Below are 22,014 nucleotides of genomic sequence, written 5' to 3' on the forward strand. Positions count from 1 at the left end.
CTGCCTCTTGCACACCCCCTACCCGGATGTGACTGCAACCAATGTACATGCCCTTGACCGGAATCGAACCTGGGACCTTTCAGTCCCCAGGCCGACGCTCTACCACTGAGCCAAACTGGTTTCAGCCACATTTAGCACTATTATTAAGTCATAAAACTAATAGTAAGTCAATAAATTTCAGTTAAATTTGGACCAAGTGTGCCATGATCCAAGGCTCTGACCTGGACCAGACCTAGGCTGGCCGCGATTACTCTGTAAACACACATAAGCTGTCTGAGTCTGCGCCCCCTAATACGAATGATCTTCTGTTACCTCTCCCCGGTCATCTGTGCTACGTGCAAAGTCCATTATCCGGTCAACCTCCACATAATCTGGATTAAAAAGCTCATCTTCAATCTGCACCGAAGGGAAAAAAAATTTAAATGTTTATTTAATTCCTGAGAGTAAACACTATTCCACTTTTCACCGAGCAGTAACATTTTGGGTCACAGCAACACAAAATTTATATTTGGAAAATTCTTTTATATTAATTGAAATGCTACAATTTAGCAAAATCATTCCCCATGAGGAAATCAGACTTCTCAGACTTTGTTAACCGGGACTTTTAATTACTGTGTGAAACCTTTTTACTGTGAGAGAATGTTTAAGAATATTTTAAATGAAGTGTGAAATTACAATTCACTAATGAGCAATCCAAAAGGCTGATGGCATGCGAATGCATTCAGCATTCTTGAAACTACAGCTTGCAAAAAAGACCCATAGCCATGCACAGTACGTGCTACTGGAATCTCATAACTCCCAGAGTGGTCTGCTGCTTTACAGCATCATTTACAGAATGTTATTCAAAAGCTAAAAACATGGAAACCAGTGAAACTCATATTTTAGTATGAACAGAGTATATTTGGTTGTCTTTGCCAATCAATATTACGGTAGTACCTCATTTGAATACAGTCTTGCCATTAAAGGTTTAAACGGTTTATTTGTACTGAATACAGAGCATTTCGTTAAAAGGGATATAAAAATAAGGCTTAAATAATTAGGTTAGTTAGCCAATATGTTAACAATTTTTACAAAATAAAGTAATACTGCTTGCTTGCAAAATTATCACATTTAAAAAAAACCACACAATATGACTCAAAGGGAAGTTACAGACTAAACCACACTTTAAATAAATCAGTCAGATAAGTTAGAAACAAAATTCATATTATCACATTCCTGTCAATTAATTTATCACTAATATAACTGCATTAAAATCTTTGCAAGGACATATGAGACACTTCATATGCGCTGAATTGCAGGTTGAAAAGATAAACTGTTCGATCACAGTCAGCTCAAGGATAACTCACTGAGTTTGGATGCTTTGAACTGTGAATTATAAATCAAAAATCAAAAATGTGTTTCAACTGCCTCAGGACTTTACATAGAGTTGATTAGCAAGGCAAAAATCCATTGAAATGCTCAGTTGATTTAAAATATCAATATATTAATGCACTGGCTTTGTCAAACGAGTCTAGATTTAGGCACACAATATTGTGTGTGTTATTCACAACAGCATAAGCACTAAAACTTTCTACGTACTAGTTTTAATGACTAATGCTCTTTTAAGATAGTTCATTCTGAAACAGAAGCTGTCATTGCTAAATTTAAATCCTTAACTTTACTCCTAAACATTTCTATCCTTCAGGTGAATAATCTATGCATGCCATCATGCATGTGATGCAATTTCCAGTTTCAATAATCTCCTTGAATAGAGATTTTAATTGCAGCAGATGTATAAGAAAGCATAAGATGAAACAAAGAATGTAAAAGTAGTCAGAACTTAGCAAAACCTAAATCCAGGACCATCTATGGAATATGGACAAACAGGTGTGTGTGTGTGTGTGTGTGTGTGTGTGTGTGTGTGTGTAAAGAGAAAGAGGAAAGGAAATCTCCTTTATCATTTTCTGCCAACACTTGGATTCTCTTCTCAGATTCCCATTCAAGTCAAAACTTCAGATTCTAGTTGACAAGTTACCAGAAAAATAATGTATTCGAACCTTGATGTAGGTGATCCACAAAGACAGACCCACACAGACAGGCTACAGAGCCAGGGCCAGGCACATGTCCGTAAAGTTCCTGACTCCAGGAAACACAGTCCAAATAAAATTAATAAACAAAACCAGGACCTAAGGCTGTGAGGGTAAGTTAACATAGCATGCTTTCCTGTTCCTTGCCACTAATCCATAGAAAAGGTCAGCAGAACATACGGTGTCTCTTTCTAAAAGGAAGCTAAATGATTTCAACTTGCCCAATGTCACAGACATTTAACCTTCGTTTCATTAAGAAGGGAATGAAAAATGGAACTTCCCATTATTTTTCTTAGAAACTGCCCTTTCAGAGAATCACCTAAATATTCTCCAAGATGTAAAGAGTGAGTCACATTTGCACACCTCCTTTCCCCTCAGTACTGCAAAGACGCCTACTACCCAGAATAACAGAAGTGGTGATCCAGACATGTGTCCAGTAAAGCAACCACCACCTGATCCCCCATCTAATACAAACTTTACAATCTGCCTGTAAACCATGTAAAATCTGCATGGAAATCAGATTCCAGGGGAACACAGACTTGTCACCTAAGATTATAAGGATTTTATGACATAAAGTACTAAACACTCTTCTGGCCCCACCCCTTATCTCTACAAAGAGGTGGGAGTGTGAAGTAAGCTGTTAAACAGGTATTATTTTGCATCAATTTCACACTTCCTTACATTTTATATTCTGTTAACTCCTTAATGGAAAAGAAAACTAAGAAATCAGCAAGTTTAATCTTTCAGTGTTAACGTTTCTTTTTTACCTACTAGAGGCTATAAGTGAAACCAAACTGGTGATCAACAGCCCAGAGCCCCCAGGAAGCAGTGTGTGACAGCACTTTTTTTAAACGTAGTTGACTATCTTGGGGGGAAACTTGGTCCTTCTTAAAAATGTGGATTTTTCTTCCTTGCCCTAGGTATGGTTACCTTCTCATAATTGATAGCCCACGCAGTAAAGGGAGATTGCAAAGATATGCCAATTTCCACACCACATCAAAGCATTTGTGAAAATTAGTCAAATGAACTTTCTGTAATGAGGCACTAAGTTGAACAAAAGAAGTTTGCCTCAGACCTTCCCCAATAGAAATAAACTTTTATTTCCTAGAACTTGTATTTAATGCGTACTGTAGTTTTTAATCTGCTAAATCTTAATAAAACTTTTTTTCTACTTACATTTTTCAGTATCCACTAACTGGACTTTCATTTCAAGATTGTAATCAAACCATCATATTTCTACACAATATCTTAAGGACCAGTATCTTCTAGACTAAGCAACAGGAAGAATAAGAAATTTCCTGTTTACAAATTTTTTTTTAGCAATAACCAGTTACCAATATGCAAGTAACAGCACCAAATGAGGCAAACTAGTTTTTCTTAATAAACTACTGAACTAAAATTCAAAATTCAGAACATTTAAATAAAGTAAATACTTTAAAAATTAACCAGGTATTTCCTACCTCTGAAAGGAATTTGTTCTGGCCCTGCTTTGCCTTAAATCGTTTAATCTTTTGCTGAATTCTCTTATCTTTTTCCAGATCTTCTACAGATGCCCATTGACAATGAAGATAAGAGCTAAAAAAAATAAAATAATATACTTGAAACATGTGAAAAATGAATTCTTTATTTTATATATATATATATATATTTTTTTTTTAATAGTACCCCCAAAGTCAACTAAACAGCTAATTAGCAAAATAATCTGTTTACTCATACAGGCTGCTGAGCAACATTCACATAATTACTAACTTTTGAAACTAAGGAAAGAAAATCGGTAACAGTGCCTAAAATGTGCCTTCTGTCCTAGCCCCCAGCTTTCTTATCCACTTCCCATAAAAAATAATAATAAATAACATAAATAACATAAAAGATCCAACAAGGTGTTTTACAAGTAAATGGATTACACTTCAATACAAAACAGTTAAAACTAGAGGCCTTAATTATGAGTTTATATTTTGAGCCTTTTACCATTAATTGAGAAATAAAAGGTTTTCATCAAGTTAAAAGAATTCAAATTTGAAATAGCAAAGGCAAACCTAACGCTTAGTCCTTCTATCCAGAGCAATCAGGGAGAAGGGCCCACCGCCCGCTCTCTGAACACCCGTGCCCCCAACTGCTCCTAGCCAGTTCTGGCCTCCCAGCCCAGCCTTTCAGCTCTGCAATGATGCCCCTTGTCCCTGGGCATTCTCTAATGTCTACCCCATCCTTGCAATGGCACATCCCCTCCCCTGCAGACTCACCAGCCTGCTTAGAGCACGCTATGTTTTCTCTAATCTCAACTTCAATACTCTCCATCCTTCCATTTCCTTCCCCAGGACTCTCAGGTATACAGTTAATGCTTTATGATAACTCGGACATTATTTTATTTGATATTTCAATATTCTGTAGTACCATTTATTCTCTCCCTATCGTAATGGCCTCAAGTATCCCTTATTTCTCTTACTAGCGAGGGCATTAAAAAGAAATGAGGGGCTTACACACACACACACACACACACACACACACACACATCTTTCAAAATTAAGATACTACTCTTAGAAACTGTGCAACCATCATAAAATCTTTTGAAAAATGATTGATGATATTAAAACACTATGATATTATTAAGTCTCACATCATTTATATTTATTTAATGTTTAATATGCATTTTCAAAGGGAGGAATGATTTACTCCTACAATTGACTGAGGGAGTTACTGACTTTAAATATATATGCCTATATAGATATGAATTGATGTAATCCCTGTACATACATACTCTTAAGACAAAAAAGGCTAGACGAAAATGCATCAAAATGTTAATAATGATCATTTTGTGATGGAAGCATTGCAAGTATTTTATTTTCTACTTTCAACCCTGAGCTCCCAGATTCTCAATAATACCCCTCAATAGTGCTATCACCAGAGCAAATGTAAGAATAGCCTGTCCTAGCCTCCCAGCTCCTGGGGAGGAAGGGGATGCGTGCCGTCAGTGCTCTTGTCTTGGCTGCAGTGCACAGGCCTCTGAAGCACCACCAGCGTGACCAGGAGGTAGGCACAAGCACTTCTCTCTCACACACACAAACTGGACTGAAGTTTTCGGGAACTCTGCTTCATTTTAAGGAGAAAAGCCCACCCCAGGCTTTTCACCAACATCAGAAACAGGTGAAGGGTGCGCTCTCTCCCCACTATTATTCAATATCGTATTCAAGGCATTATCCAATGCCATTAGGTGAGAGAAAGCAAGAGGAGCAATAAAATAAGAAGTAAAACTCTCTCTATTTGCAGATGACATAATTGCATAACTGCAAACCCCTAGAGAATCAATTGGAAAATTAATTCAAAAAAATAAAATAATTCCAGTAATGTAGCAGAATCTAAAGTTAAGTCAACAGCCTCCATTCACACAAATAACAAATAAGAAGATGTCATGTTACAGAAAATCTCTTTTATAATCTCTTTTATAAATATTTTAAAAATAAAATCTCTTTTATAAAATCTCTTTTATAATCTCTTTTATAATATCTCTTTTATAATAAGTTTAATTAGAAACGTGTGAAACTTAATATAAGAAAATGTTTAAAACTCTCCTATAATGGACACAAAATTAGAGTTGAACCAACTGTAAAGATATTCTTGTTTTTAGACAGCATGAATCAACATTATAAATTTGCAAATCAACACAATGCAAATAAAAATATAAACAAGCATTTTTATGGAGCAAGACAGTTTAATACTGAACTAAATATAAAAATAAACGTGCAAGAATATCCAAGAAAATATTAAAAATGGAAATGATCTTAGGGGAATCCAGACATTAAAATACACTATAAAAACTCCTAAAGGAAAATAGTAGTGCCACAGGCTCCCGACTAAAGCACAGATATAGAGCCAATAAATATATATCTTTGGTACAAAACAGTTGCATCTCAAATAGCTGGAGCAGAGATAAACAGTTGCATCTCAAATAGCTGGAGCAGAGATAAACACGTGGATGAGGCACCTAAACACAGACAATGAATCCATGCAAACTCTAGAGGAAGACACAGCGATTCCTCTCTAACCTGGATGCAAAGAAAGGCTTCCTAACTGTGACTCAGACGCCAGACCCAATAAAAGAAAAGATTAATAGGTATAACTATATAAATATATATTTAAATTTACAATGCAATAAAGTTAAAAGACAATCGAAACTGGGGGTGAGGGAAGTTAGCCGCAATATATAGCACAGATAAGGAACTAGTATCCCATATAAAGAATACTTAAAAATTGAGGAGAGCTCAACAGAAAAATGAGCAAAAGACGTGAACAAACAACTGACAAAATAAGATATAAAATGCCATTAAATTTATGACAATATGTTCTACTTCATTCAGAATAAAAATAAATGCTAGTTGGAACTACACTGAAATACAATTTCTCACAGAAAGTGGGAAGTAAACTGCGCTGTGTTGGAAAGACTGGGAAAGCTGGTGCTCTCTGCCACTGTGGACTGGATGCAAACCAACACAACCCTATGGGAGGAAATGTGGCAGCAAAAGAGCTGCTACCTTCTGCCTTTGATCTTGCAATCCCACTTCTAGGAATTCACCCTGAAGCTATGCCTCCAACAATTTGAAAATATGCAAGTGTGGGAAGATCTACTGCAGCATCACATGTTACTGTTAAGTATCAGAAGCCACTAATAGAGGAGACTGGCTGAATAAGCTATAACATAGCCGTGTAGTGGAGTGCTTGCTATGTAGCTGTAACTAAGACTGAAGACCTTATTCAAGTAATTTCCAGAGTGTAGTCTTGTGAAAAAAGCAAAGTGCAAATGTGTACTGCTAATATACTATTCTTTTGTGTGCAAAAAAAAAAAGGGGAAAACAAGTATTATATTTTATATATGTAATATGTATGTACATACACATATACACATATCTATGGATGTTCATGGCAAATTTTTGCAAAGGATAAATTTGGGATTAATAAGGAAAACAGGAACGGGTACACTTCTTTGGTATATAATTCTGATTTTTGAACCAGTGAATATTTCATGAACTTGAATTACATGTATCAGTAAGAATGGGGGCAGGGAGCTAAAATGGAATACAAATACAAACAGAAACTGATGAACCAAACTGCGCAGCAAATAAATAACCACACTGAAAGGGGGCAATGAGGAAAAAACTAACCCAAGGAAATTTTGAACAAAGTATTTAGCCTCTATACCCTCAGGCCAAATTGAGAAAACTGTAAACAAATACCAAATGAACTTGTTACTAGGCTTCTTTTTCACAGAAATATGGTCTAGTAATTCTGAAACCACTTCCTGTATATTCTAGGACTGACAAGCAAACATATTATAGAAAATGTAAGTCAGGTTTCTTGTAGTCAAAGAAGGGAGTTATTAATATTAGGTCTAGTAATAATTAATGTCGTTTTCTAATACTTTTTAAATCGAATTTATTTAAACAATACAACAAAATTTAATCAACAATATAGTTGCCGTTGTTTCTACTACTTCTGCCCAACGCTCAGGAAGCATTTTAATCCCTCTGTTGTAAAATTCTTGTGATTTTGATGCAAAAAATTCGGTCAATGCATTTTTGAGGCATTCTTCATTATTAAATTTTTTTCCAAGAAGAAAGTTTTGCAAAGAACAAAACAAATGGTAATCGGAAGGGGCAATATCAGGAGAATATGCAGGTTGAGGGAGAACTTCCCATTCCAACTGGCGCAGTTTTTCAGCAGTGATTCTTGCAGTATTCGGTCGTGCGTTATCGTGGTGAAGAATTACGCCCTTCCGATTAATCAGCGCGGGTTCTTTTTCTCTTAAAGCTTGGGCTAACCTTTCCAATTGGGCACTATACACTGCACTTGTAATGGTTTGGTTAGATGGTAAAAGTTCATAATGAAGAATTCCTTTAAAATTCCACCAAACACACAACATCACTTTTTTCGCATGCAAGTCAGGTTTTGGCGTGGGCTCCGGGGCCTCATTTTTGTCCAACCATTGAGGCCGCCTTTTCAAATTAACATACAGCACTCATTTTTCATCTCCGGTAACAATTTGCTCTAAAAACGGCAAACCGTTTTGACGAGAGAGGAGCGAACTGCAAATTGTGACTCTTTGATTACGGTTGTTGTCGGTCAACTCATGAGGAACCCATTTTCCAAACTTTTGGACTTTGCCAAGTGCACGCAATTGATTGGAAATTGTTTTTTGTGAACAATTTAAAGTTGTCGCAAGCTCTTGTTGGGTAATTTGAGGATTTTGCACCAAAAGAGCTTGAAGAGCTTCTTGATCAAAATTGGACACACGGCCTCAACCACTCTTGTCATCTAACAAAAAATTTCCCTCGCGAAATTTCTCAAACCAACGCTGGCATTTTCTGGCGCTAACTGCATCTTGACCAAGAGCACTACAGATGTTTTTTGCAGCCTCACTTGCTTTTCTTCCTAATTGGAACTCGTAAAGCATGCAGTGCCGAATATGCTCTTCATCCGCCATCTTCTTAGCCCTAGTTCTGCAACAAAAACCAAACCAAACACAAACTTTTTCAAGCAAAACTTGTTAATTGCACTTCATACGTTCTGTAGATACCACGTGTTTGAAGGTTATGTCAATACAAGTCAATGCCAAGCAAGATTTTAAACGAATGTTTAAAAACGACATTAATTATTACTAGACCCGATATTATAAGGGGAAAGGAGAGAATAAACCCTTTGGAAGTGATCAATATAAAAGCATTGTTTTTTACTGTTATTAGGTTGGTAGGTAGAGGTGTGTGTTTATGTAATTAACGTATATGTGTGTGTAACCTGTGTTTATATGTCACATAGACATACACATGTCCATGCACGTAAGTGCACACACAGACATAAGCACTCCCCTCTTAGCCCTATCCACTGAGAGGGCCTAGCATGACTCCCCAGCAGCCAGGAGCACATCTAAGAAAATTGCCAGAGGAGTCTGGAGCATCGTTCTGTGTCAGAACAGTAAAGAAGAGCTGTGACACGGAACAAGGCAAAAGGAGAGAAGAGCCAGATTGAAGGGGCTCCCAATGGTCAAATCTGGGATACTGCGAGCAAAGTAACTGATAATAAAGAATTATGACCCATGGAATCAAGTAAGAAGCCACAAGTCTGCACGGCTATAAATAAGCAAATGGGTAAAAAGGTTAAAGCTCTTCCTTATATTATAGTTGAAACCCAACTAATAAATTTAGGAGTGATGAAATCACTAAATCACCACTTAGCAGCCATTATCACATTTATTTCAAAGTATCTTTCTGCAAGGCACTTTTTAAATATGTTTTTTATTGATTTTTTTTGCAGAGAGGAAGGGAGAGAGATAGAGAGCTAGAAACGTCGATGAGAGAGAAACATGGACCAGCTGCCTCTTGCACACCCCCCACAGGGGATGGGCCCGCAACCAACGTACATGCCCCAGACCGGAATCGAACCTGGGACCTTTCAGTCCGCAGACCGACACTCTACCACTGAGCCAAACCGGTTTCGGCTGCAAGGCACTTTTTAATTACACAAAGAAAAACAAATTCTTTGTACCATTTTTGCATTATTCCTGTAAATCTGAAATTATGTCCAAATAAAAGGTTAATAGAAACAGTTCATTTTATGGACATTTTAATTTCCTTTAGATCCCAATAATGTCAGACAGGAAAGCTGTGTTGTTGTTTTTTTAGAACCTTTGCGTCCTCTCATCTGACTGAAGAAGGATGGCTGGTCCCCCGGCCTGGCAGCAGGCCTTGGTCGGGAGCACTGTGAGCTCCTCTGGGGCTGTGCCCGGCCACAGGAACTGTTTCCTAGGACCAGCACCCGATTCAGTGGATGCCTACCTACCAGCGTCCTTCTATGGAATCATTACTTAGGCACCTTTGCTCTAACTTTAATGTGACAAGTGTACCAAGAACTCACTCACTCACTCTCTCTGGCTTACTTTGTTATCTCAGCCTTACCTACCCTCACCACACTCTGTATACGACTGTATAAAATCACATCATACTCATAATTTCCAACTGTGTACACTCATCATGTTCTTTGTAGCGAATGATGACGACGTCCAATGTTTACCGAACATTTTTTATTGCCAGACTCCGTATTTCCTTGTACTCTCACATAACATTGATAAGAGACTTCCTCATCTTCTTACTTGGTAAAAGGTTTTGCTCACAGGACTTCAAAAGTGCACCGGTTCATTAACACAATGCCAAGTGCAACATTGCAGAAGGATAAAAAGCACGAGGCTGATACTTTTATTATCGGGGGTAGGGTAAGTTTTCTTAGGCTGTGCGGACAGTAACTCCGAAAGCCTCTCTTTAAACCCTGGAATTTATTAATATGGTACTTGAGTTCCTTCTCCTAGAACGTTTGAAGAAAAATTAATGTTTATGTTATCAGCAAGTATTTCCGTCCTCGCCCTGTGACTGTTCCTGAGGTTAGAAAACGTACTTGGTTGTCTTCAGCAAGATGACTCCTTACCCTTAAAATGATGCTGTCTCCCCAAAATGTGTGTTCGGTCCCAATAAACTGCCTACATACATCTACAACACAGATGTGCTTTCAATTCAATTTTTTAAAAGTTATGCAACTCAACTTCACCAAACAAAAATTAGAAACAAAAGCAGACAGACATAGCTCACTGCATTTCAACATGTGAGTGACGTCACGGTTCTCCACAGCTTTGGTCTGACCGTGGACTTCTCGTCTCAAGTACCCAGCATTCCACACACAGAGCGGGGAGGAAGGGGAGCCCCACAGAGTGGAACTCCTCGGAGGATAGGCGAGTATTGCTGCTCACTTTCTCTTACTGTTGGAGTTTTTAACCCTCTAAAAAGAACTTCACGGTTATACATGAAAAGTTAGTCCACTTTTACACCCATTACACCTCTTCCAGAAAAATCAAATTCATGAAATATCAAAAGGTATTAGGCAATGGTCTTCAAAGTTCTAAATAAATCACACCAGTTTCCAAATTCCCAATTATTTTTTTATTTGCCCAATATTTTTTAAGCATTTTTAGTACTTCAAAAAATATATTCCCCAATCCAAATAATAATTAATAATAATAATAATCATCATCATCACAATCTACTTACAAGTTTTTGTATTTCACATAGAATTCCTCAACTTCTACCTCCTCTCCGGATTCCTTCTGCAACGAAAGAAAATGTCTGTCAGGCACATACTTAAAATCACCTACTGGAATATTCCAAAAGGAAAGGGTTACTCCCATCCGCACATGAAATGGGAATGACAGAGGCAGCACAGGCCATCCTGGTAGCGAGGAGCACGTTGCGAGCTGGTGGGCGGCCGGGGGCTGTAGACCGGCACACGTAGGCCCTCGCACGTTGCTCGACGTGCTACGGCTCCTAAGGCATGAATCATTTTAACTCCTCCCTAACCACATGCAGCTTCATTCACAACAACCTGACCCCAAATCTGGCTTCCTGCCAAACCCACAGTGTTAAGTAGACGCCAAGTGTACCATTTTCTCAGGCAGCAGCCAATTAGCAACTGCTCTCCTGAATGCCATATGTATTATTTTTGGCTGCCTCATGGCAACTTTACATTGTGGGTTTTGTAATGTTTTAAAATATTTAAAAGACATTTATTCCTCCATATAGTTAATAACTCTAAACAAGAAACCGTATAAAACTAAACCTTGTGCGTATGCTGTAATTTCAGTGCATCAGTATTCACAGTTTTAGTTTTACTCACTGGTACAATTAAAATCTCTCAGACAAGATGTCTCACATGCATCGCGGCCAAATAAAATTAACACTCCAAATACGACACTGAGGTAAGGTTATTAGCATTGTGATGCACACCAGCCAAACCAAGAGTTCCCTGGTCACGTTATCAGTACCATCTCCCTTGATCCTACCCGACCGCAGTGGATGCAGGAGGTACCGCTCATCTGACATGTTCAGCATGCCTTTCAAGACATTTTTTTTCCTTTTGGTTTTAGGCTATTCAACAACTCATAATGTGTAATTTTCTTCTGGAACATTTGATCAGATAAATCGGGGATATAAATATAAACACTACTTACAGATGTTTAGGAATTGGTTGTACACTCTTACAAGAGCACCCAAACCTGCCTTGAGGGTCACATTGAGCTAAGCTGTCTCAGAAATACTGCAAAAAAAGTGAAAGCAAGTAGGAACACGAGAGAAGCTACAGTCTCCCTCAACCCCTAATCTTCAAACTACTGTCAAGATTGTGAACTTAAACTTTTCTTCAAAACCCTCACATGTACCAGTGAAACCTGAATTTGAAACAGTTTTTCCATCTGCCTAAAGTTCACCAAGAAGACAGTATTCACGAGGGTGGTCCAAACCCATTAATATCGGGTTCTGCCCTAATGGATCTAAAAAAAACGGTCACAGCCATAAAACAGCTCCTTAATTCAAAGTATTCAGAACTCCGTGGATGTTTCAGATTTTTAGTTGTCCGAAATGAAATGTTTGCTGCAAGCCTTCAAAAGCCAGCAACATAAGCCTGGAGCTAATTTAGAGATAAATGTAGACAATTTAGTGACAATGCATCTAGGACCCACCTTACTTTTTTCTAGTAGTGACTTCAAGGATATGTTATCTTTGCACAGAACTGGAGATTCTATTAGAAAAGCAAAGATAAGATACCAGATAACCAGAGAAAATAAAAACCAAAGTGAGCCTATACCTTCTGATGCTTCTCATAACATATCCTGAAACTGAAATCTAGAATGGAATTCAAATGTCTGATCTACTGTCCTAGTTGGCTTGGCTCAGTGGGTGGCGCACTGATTGGCCTATGGACTGAAGAGTAGCAAGTTTGATTCGTGTCAACGGCCAGAACTCGTTGCAGGATCAATCCTGTGCCTGTGTGCAGGAGGCAACCAATTGATGTGTCTCTTTCGCCCCTTTCCCTGATCTTTCCATCTCACTCTAAGCGGTCTCACCACCCCAGAACTGCGAAGTGGGCACCAAAGCACAAAGGGTCAGCTCTTGGACAATAGAGATGGTTTTCATTCTGTCTCTATTCTGTTCCCAGAAAGCTGACTCTTACAACCATCAGCTGTCCCTGACTCTGGTTAATACCCATTTTCTGGTCATGATCAGCTTTTCCTCTGGGCACCTGCCATGGAGATGCCGAACAAGAGGTCTAGAGCTGTCTCGGAGGAAGAGATTAGGTTCTGAGACCCCATTTAGTAGTACCTGGAGCTGGTGCGGAATTGTCCCAGGGCCCATTGCTTTCGGATGTCTCAAATTAGCCTGTGCTCTAACTGACCACACAGTGAATCACCTCCTTGCCCCTAGAACTATAAATAGAACTGTTTTGTAACCTTTATTTCACATAAATATTATTATGCTGATTGCTTCTACATTACTAATAGCAAAACAATTAACAGAAGTGAAAATTCTTAAGCCCTCAGGAGCATTATTTTAATTATTCTAAATGTGGTCAGTTTGACCAGCCTCTGGTGATAGTTGAAAACAGCTCCAACCCTTACTCCCAATGCCTTAATTTTCAGAAGTCATTTCATAGCAGGCATTTATAATAAAAAACTGAGTCAAGACACTATTTCTTCACACACAAAAATTCCACTCAACTTTATTCCTTGGATGGCTACCATTAAATTTGACAGGCCTCTAAAGTAATTTTATGTGTTCAATAGAATAATTTGAGAAATGTGTATATTTTTTCATTAGACTCCAAAACTAATCTATTGAAATCCTTATTATTCACATGATAATTAAAGTTCCAAACATATTAAGCCATTCTTGCCTCACTGTTCACATGAACTTTGATCAGGCAACAAAGCAACTCATCCATCACCTGGATTCTACACCAACCATCCAGCAAATGATGACCCTGAAGAGCCTGAAAGAATGGCCTTTCCTGAGCATCTTAGTAAATTAGGCAGTCACTCTGCAGAAACAAAGCTTCACTTGAGTATAAAAAAGGACAAAATTCTCTGAATGCACAAAAGAGTAAGAATGAACCTCAAAGTATCAATATGGCAAAGGTACGAACCTCTCCTACTTCTGAGCCAACCCGCCACATACTCTGATAGATGCCACATCATAGGCTCACTTAAGGAGAAAAGGACTTAGGAACAAATGGGATGAAGACTCAGACTTTGTTTTACTCTTATTTTTTTTTTGTTCCAGAATTTAGCTAAAGAGGATTAAAACAAACACCTTGGGATTTAACCCTTTGCACTCCGCTGTCCCCTCTCAGGGGACATCGGAATTCTAGCATATCACTCGGATGTCCCCTCTCAGGGGACATTGCAGTTTATTAGTTATTACGGGGAATTGAGTTATTTCAACGCACGTTTCCGCCGCAAAGTAGCGTCGAGTAGCTGGTAGCCAATGTCCAGAATGGTTCGGAGTGCAAAGGGTTAAAATAAGCTCTTCAAAAGGAAATATATCATGTAGAGAAATATAAAGAATTTTAAGGAATACAGTCAGAGTTAACTTTTAAAACAATTCAGACCTTCTGATATAAAAAGGATTTGAGTTTTCCTCAAAGCAGAAAGGCTACATGATGACTAAATGTGGAAAACAAAAGAATTAACCTTTATGCCATCCAAAAGTCCATTCTTAAATCTACCTCAAGATTCCAGTACACAGATCCACTCTGTCCCTTGCCCTGGGTCACACCCATATTCATTTGGGTTTAGAAAAACATATGTGCCTCATCGGCTGACCCTATTTAAGAGGAGGTGCTGTTAAACAGGAATTGTCCCAGGGCCCATTGCTTTCGGTGTCCCAAATTATAAGCCTGTGCTCTAACTGACCACACACTGAGGGAGGCTACAGTCTCCCTCAGTCCCTAATCTTCAAACTATTAGGGATTTAAACTAAATAATCTTCAAACTAATAGGTCACAGAACGGGACCTCTGTGAATCTCCATCGTAACAGATCATTCTTTAGGCTACCGTAGTGACATTGACTTGACTCTGAAAACCATTAGCTGCATCCCCACTATGTGTCAGCACTGTGCAGGGTGGGCTCTGAGCGCTCATGGCCAGTTTCTGTAGTGCTGCCAGGGGGAGATAAAGGCACCTTCTCAGAGCTACTTCTTCAATTATTCATGGTAATAGGAAACAGACCAGCAGGCACAGCTAGAATCCACAGGAAAATCTCAAGTTTCCTTTTGTTTCTATTTGCCATTCTTCCCTCCAATGTATTAAAACTGATAACTAACGTAACTATTTTGAGAACAGCAGCACTTTAAAAAGTTAATACCTGCTAATGTGGACAATCTTCTAAATTTTTTTTTTTTTTTTGTCCTTTATGAAATACTGGCAATCTACAAGCAATTCAATGAGCTCCACAACTCCTCTTTACTTCAATCATTCCTCAAGGCTCCAGAGAAATGTTTCATTAATATTCTCCATCTTAAAACTCACCAACTCAACAAGCACTCCATCCTCATATAGATTATAGTAATTTTAAATTCCTGTGATAAGATAAACCTGGTCATCTGTAAATGGTAATACCTATTTCTAAAATGTGGATACCTCTCTTTTTAAAGTAAAAAAATAAAAAAAAGAAAGCCCTCAAGTGGACAAAATAGAAGGAAAAAAAAAAAAAAAAAGCAATGTCCTACATAATACATAGTCTAAGTAGCTCTGAATAATAGAGCTAATTATCATTTCAACCCCAAACCTGCTGAGTATGCCTGCTGAAGCACTTTTAACTGAATGAAAATTAATATATCCCATCCAAACCACAAGCTATTTACTCAAACAAGTCACTTCAATTCAGTGAAGGGGATTGTTCTTTAAAGCATGTCAAGTATTAAATTTTACCATATATCCACAATTCAGAAATTAATAGTTCTAGAGTCATTAGTAGGACTCCCCCGCCCAAAAAAAAAAACAAAAACAAAAAAAACCCACACAACCTTTCTAATGAGTTAAATAGTACTCATTTCTGCTTGAACAGGTGGGAAATTTGGTTGAGATTTAATTCATCAGAAAGGAAATACTCATGTTCAAAGAGTCACCAGACTGCCACTCCATACACCTCCATACTCTCTACACTCAATTCAAATTTGAATAGAAAAAGCAAACAGTATTGCAATAAGGTAAAGAGAAGTTTACTTCTGGTGCCATACCATTTTCAGTCTAACAGGGGCGGGGAACTTTTTTTTTTTTTTTTTTTTGCCAACGGTCATTTGGATATTTATAACATCATTTGTGGGCCATACAAAATTATCAACTTAAAATGAGCCTACTATATTTGGTCAAACATTTAATTAACTCACCCCTAATGCCTTGGCAGGGCCAGAACAAGTGATTTCTCAGGCCTCATAGGGCCAGCAGGCCAGATGTTCCCCACCCCTGATCTAGATAGTATTGAATAGTAAAGGCTTCCTATTTGATAAGCCTGAGATCTCACTTTAACTTCCATAATCCCCCCTTACCTACCTCTCTTGATGTGAAGTTACACTCTGTATATACTTTACTTCAAACACACACAACAACAACTTATTTTACAGTTCAAAACAATGAGGCTGTTTCCACCCACCTTGAAAGCAAACAAAAAAAACAGACCTGTGCATTTGACAATGACTCAAGCTGAAAGACGGACATCTATATCTAAAGAAAACCACTTTCTAGAGGCACCAAAAATTGTGTGCTGGAATATGTAAATGCACGTGGGTGCCTATGCCATTCTTCAAACTAAAGAAAGCATTTTCTCAAACTGGGCAAGAAGAGAGATGGTTGAGATGAGATCAGGAATCTCAATTGTAAAAGAAAACAGTGTTACTGAAATTCTTTGTCAACAAGTACGTGTCCCTCAATGACATAGTCATCAGACTAATGACAGGTACTTAGAGCTCACTTTTGCAGATCAGCATTAATTTTTTAATAATTTTAAAGAATAAGTCAGATCTTCAAAAATTACACTGAAAATGGTTCTGTATTTCACCTTCGCACTAACAAAAAGATATTAATGAATACTTTAATTGTATATAAAAAGTATGAGAAAACACCTATCCCCTAAAATTATAAACTTCCATGGGGAATGGGAAGCTAGGGGAGGGTAACAAACCTACTTCCTAAGGGATATGAGAGATCAGTTCATATTTATTATTTTTATGAATAATATTTATGAAAAAGGCAGCCTTTAACCCTAAAAGTTCTATACATTTGTTTGAGACTTTTGAGTTTCTTGCCTACTCTAAATGGTGTAATAAAGCACCATTGGTTGATATATCATAATTTGGGGCTGTATTAGCACTCTCACCAGAGGTTTTATTTCCCAATAGTAAAATGTTTAACAAAAATTATAAAGCAAAAAATAATTTAAGAGTCATACATACACCATCATATTTGGTCACTCCAAACAGTGCTCACCTGTTTTTTCACTGTACGACTACTCATGATTTTTTCTACCACTGGACCTTCTGCATCAACAGATTCCTAAAAAAGAAAGTAGAATGAATCCATTCAGATTGAAACCATTCCATCCTAAGCTATAAAAGAAAGAAACCATTCCCTTTTAGCATCTACCTCTATACCCTTTAAGTTCCTATCTTTAAAACACTGGGTACAAAGTCGAAGTAGGGAAAAATACAATTGAAAAGAACAAAAATATCACTCTGCACAAAGGTAGAAGGAAGGTCTGTGTGTATTACTTCGTGATTACACAGTTTAATTACGTGGCCTAGCACAGATCCCTGAAGCCAGAGAGCATTCAGAAACTCCAACTGCCAGAAGAAAACAATCTCTGCATGAGAGCAGTCAGAAACACAACTTTCCTCATCTAAACCCACGGGGTAAATACACTCATCATTCTGTTATTATTGTAGGCGGCTTTTATCCATGGAGGTCACATGAAACATTATGTAACAATCTAACATAGCACAGATTACCAAACAAAATACCAAACTCCATTTAATATGTTTTACAATGGGTTACCAACTGGTAATGGTAAAGAAAGGGCATTATTATATAATCTATATATTTTTAAAAAGATCTTTACCATAATCAATCCTATGTTACTACCCATATTTTATACAAACTGTTTTATACTTCATTTACATTGCACTGAGAATAAAGTATGCCCTGCTGGGTACCACAAGGCAGTAATTTCATAAAGGGGCTCCTACAGTGCCTAACAGCAGGAGACAAGCTTGAGTGGTTTATTAAAGTCCCAGAAGCTACAGCTTTGAATTTTCAGAGGTGAATTCAGCTTCCGACTCTTCCTCAACACAGACCATTCATTCTCCAAAATTGTGTCAAATCACACATCACAGGCTTGTATAAAAATACATTTCGGCGAGCAAGGCATTTTAAAAGATGCTGCTAAACAGCCCGTGTCCCACAGCATGGTAACCAACATTAGATGAACGCTCTCCAGCTCCAACTCCATGGCTCTGGCTGAACTTTGCAGGTTCCAGCTACAACATTCCCAGTCCACCGCTCCAAATGCAGCGAGAAGCACGCAAATCTGGACGCTCACCTGCTGCTCTGACTGCGAGGTGTTCGAGGGGGAGTCTCTCCCAGCAGCATCTGCATCATCTGCCTCCTCATCAGAAATCTTGAACTCCAAGTCTTCGGTGTAGCGCTTCCTCTTCACCTGCCTGCTGGACCGTCTCTTCTAAAACACAAACCCAACAGAGTGAGTTTAAAACCCATCACTGATGCGCTTTACAACTTCTTAGGATGGTGAGGTGGGTGTTTTAGAAAATTAATCTTAAAGAAAAACTAATTTTAACATTGTGATTTACAGTATGGTAAGAAGCCACAGTAGCAATGATTATAATGGAAATAGAGGGTAGGGGGAGAGTGGGGGTAGCTGAAGTCAGCCACCTGGGTCAGTTATAGTTCTGCCATTCCCAGCTACCTGACCTTCAACTAGGAAATGGAAATACCAACAGGTCTCATTCCCTGTTCGGCTCAAAACTGAAGGCAATCTTGAGATGGATATATAGGGGTTCATTATGCTTTTCTCTCAGTTTTTGTACATTTACAATTTTACCCCTAACAAAAAGGCCATAGAAGTGAAGGCACCGGAAGATAATCTACATTATTTTCCTACTCTAAGGTTATAGATAAACACTAGCATAATGTTATCCAAGGAATTAATAATACTTAAGAGGACCTTTTAAATAGAAGGCTTGCATCTTAATCTTGGTCCTAAAAGAAAGTCTAAAAACCTTTGAAGGGATGAAGGACTGGACATCAGAATTTATGATGAATGACCATGAAAAGTAATCTTATTTAAAAAAATATTTTTACCACACTGATTGGAATGTAAGAGATTGGTAATAGCTAGTATTAGTAGGATTGTTAGCAAAATGGGTCCTCTCTCTCACCACCATGGTCAAATGTCTTTGGAGGGCAGCGTGGTCATATCTGTGCACATTTAAAGCTGCCCACCCTCTGGCCCAGCATCTACACTCCTAGTAAGCTACTTAACATAACAGAGCTTAAGAATATCTTCAAGAGAAATTGTGAAATAAAAAGAAAAGCAAGTCTCATAATAAGTAGCATATAATTCTATTTAGGACAACAACAAAACATGCGTATTTATTTGTATGTGTGGATCATCAATACCAGGGTGGGCAAAAGTAGGTTTAAATTACCAGCCATCATTACCTAAAAGTATAAATCATAAGCAAGGACACAAAATAACAATAATAAGACAAATAATGTAATTAATAAATAATAATACAAGAATAAACTTTTTGTATACTCACAACTATAAATCTACTTCTGCCTACTCCTGTAGGTAAACTCCTGAAAGACACTGTATGTCTTGTTTACTTTATGATTCAATAAATATTTGCTAAAAAACGAATGTATAATATGCATGTTTCCAATAACAAAAAATGTGAAAAGACACATAGCAAATTGTTAATAGCTATTAATTCTGGGGAGGGAAGTAAATGGCAGAAGGAAAAAGGTTTTGCACATTATGTTCAGAATAATTGTTTAACCTTTCTGATAAAATAATTACTTTTGTCATTTAATTAAAAAATGGGGAGAAAGTAACCTTTTCATTAATGTATTGTGATAAAATCTAAGACAACGCTAAAATGACATTTTAAATCTCTGATAAATACAAGATTACAATGAGTTTGCAAAGCACATAGAAGGAATAAAAATATTAAGAGAGGTCACTCAAACGTTTTTCTAAAATAATGGAATAAAACTTTTTAAAGAGCCTGTGGATTTTAAAGTTGGACAGACAGGCCAAGGCAAATTACCCACTGTGTGGACCCAAGGGGGTCAGACACAGTGCCTATGGCTCATGTCAGGACCAACAAACCCAGTCTCTTGCTCAAAGAGAACTGATTTTAATTAAGATCCTGCTCTCTCTGCTCTCAAAAGGGAGAACAGCTCAAAATACAAACTCAGTGTACTATGACGATCAAATGGGCTGTTTGGGACTGAACTCTTAGCCTTCCACAGTCACAGCTACAAAGATCTAAAGCACCTTTCTGACACAGATATTTGGAGTAACATCTTATTAACAGATTTCCCAGTGGCTTAGACCAGAGGGAGTTCCTCCTCTGACCTTCCCTCATCAGCACTGCCCAGAACAACCAATTCCAGGTCAAAGTGGGGCAGAAACCAGCAGGGGTTCTGCCATCTGCCAACCTTACTCACATCCGGGGGAGAAATGAGGGTGGGGGGAGAGGACACAATTTGACCTGACAGGCTCTGGAGCTAAGTGCCCATGTTTAAATGAGCCCAGACCCTCACTTGGTGGAGTCAGGTGAGTTATGCTGTGGACCTCAGTTTCCTGGTCTGTAGAATGGGTTAATGATAGTCACTACCTCATGAGTAGACTATGAAGATCACATAAGGGAACTCATTTCAAGCATTTAGAACAGTGCATGGTACACAGTAATGCCAAAATCAGTTAGAATGAAAGTTACCATTAATTAACCCCACCTTTCCAAAGAAAAATCAGAGTGCAATAAGGCCACTACAAGGCCTAGATGCTTTGAACAGCTTCCTTTCTCTCTTCCCAAAGTTGATCTAGACTAACTCCTGCTCATGCCCACTTTACCACCCTCACTTCTCAAGAAGACTGTCGGTTTAAGATATAAAAGGCATATTTTAATTTTAGGATATTTAGCATAATGTCTGTATTCCATTTGATATATCAATTTAACTAAATTGAATGGATTAATCTATATTTTCATCTTTATGTCATTACAATAGGAGTAATGTATTACTAATGATGCATCTATGATGTTTTATCAGGTTTCCATGGTTCAGGCTACACTGTTAGAGTATTCCTCCAACATAAGTTACTAAACACCCATAAATATATCTATGATTTACATTAAATACCACTCTGATAGTAAATAAATGTGCCAGTACAATAACACGGGGCAATTTTTTCTTTTTAAATGGACATTTATATATCGGTCAGTAAAACTTTTATAATCAAAGTGTCTCTTCATATCTAGCTTATGTTATAAATCATTGAAATAATGAGGGGTTAGTAATGGATCCAAGGTCATTTAATAATAGTAAAAAACAAACAAAATACAATTAGAACTCAATCTTCTGAAATTTTTAAGTGTTTTATGGCTTCTCTACTTTCTAAATAATAATTGATCTTAAGTTCATTTATTTTGGGCATAAAAGTTCCTTTTACAATTTCCCAATATAAAATAAAATTGTTATATAATGTATGGTCTGTTAACATTACTATTTGAAATATTTTTTGAATCAAAATGAAATGTAAGCATTACATTTAAACCATAACTCAAGGCTTTTGAATTGGCCCTAAAATCATAGGTTAACTTGTCAAACTTGGATTGCCTTAGAAAAGCCATTTGTAGTTAAATCAGGTATACTGAAGAGAAAATTTAAATGTGTTGCCACGATCTCACTGTTATAGTAACTTTGTGATACAATTTTGAGTTCATTAAAATTATATGGCATTTGCTAAAGTTTAAATAAACCAATCACAAAACTCAGAACTTTAGTCCTTT

At 37.6% G+C, this 22,014-nt stretch overlaps 1 protein-coding gene across 5 annotated transcripts in view; it reads right to left on the reverse strand.

Annotated features, from left to right (window-relative positions):
- The window catches only part of CHD7 (chromodomain helicase DNA binding protein 7), a 175,326-nt gene that overhangs the window by 41,657 nt on the left and 111,655 nt on the right, over positions 1-22,014 (reverse strand). For all 5 annotated transcript variants that reach the window (XM_084865076.1, XM_084865075.1, XM_084865073.1 and 2 more), the window contains 5 exons: positions 18,519-18,656; positions 17,411-17,476; positions 11,147-11,202; positions 3,527-3,641; positions 313-396 (listed from right to left, as the gene is read on the reverse strand). In XM_084865076.1, the coding sequence (XP_084721202.1) occupies positions 313-396; positions 3,527-3,641; positions 11,147-11,202; positions 17,411-17,476; positions 18,519-18,656 (459 nt within the window). The remainder of the gene's footprint in view (positions 1-312; positions 397-3,526; positions 3,642-11,146; positions 11,203-17,410; positions 17,477-18,518; positions 18,657-22,014) is intronic.

Source organism: Pipistrellus hanaki (assembly GCF_964339955.1).
Source record: "Pipistrellus hanaki genome assembly, chromosome: 17".
Classification (NCBI taxonomy): Eukaryota; Metazoa; Chordata; class Mammalia; order Chiroptera; family Vespertilionidae; genus Pipistrellus; species Pipistrellus hanaki.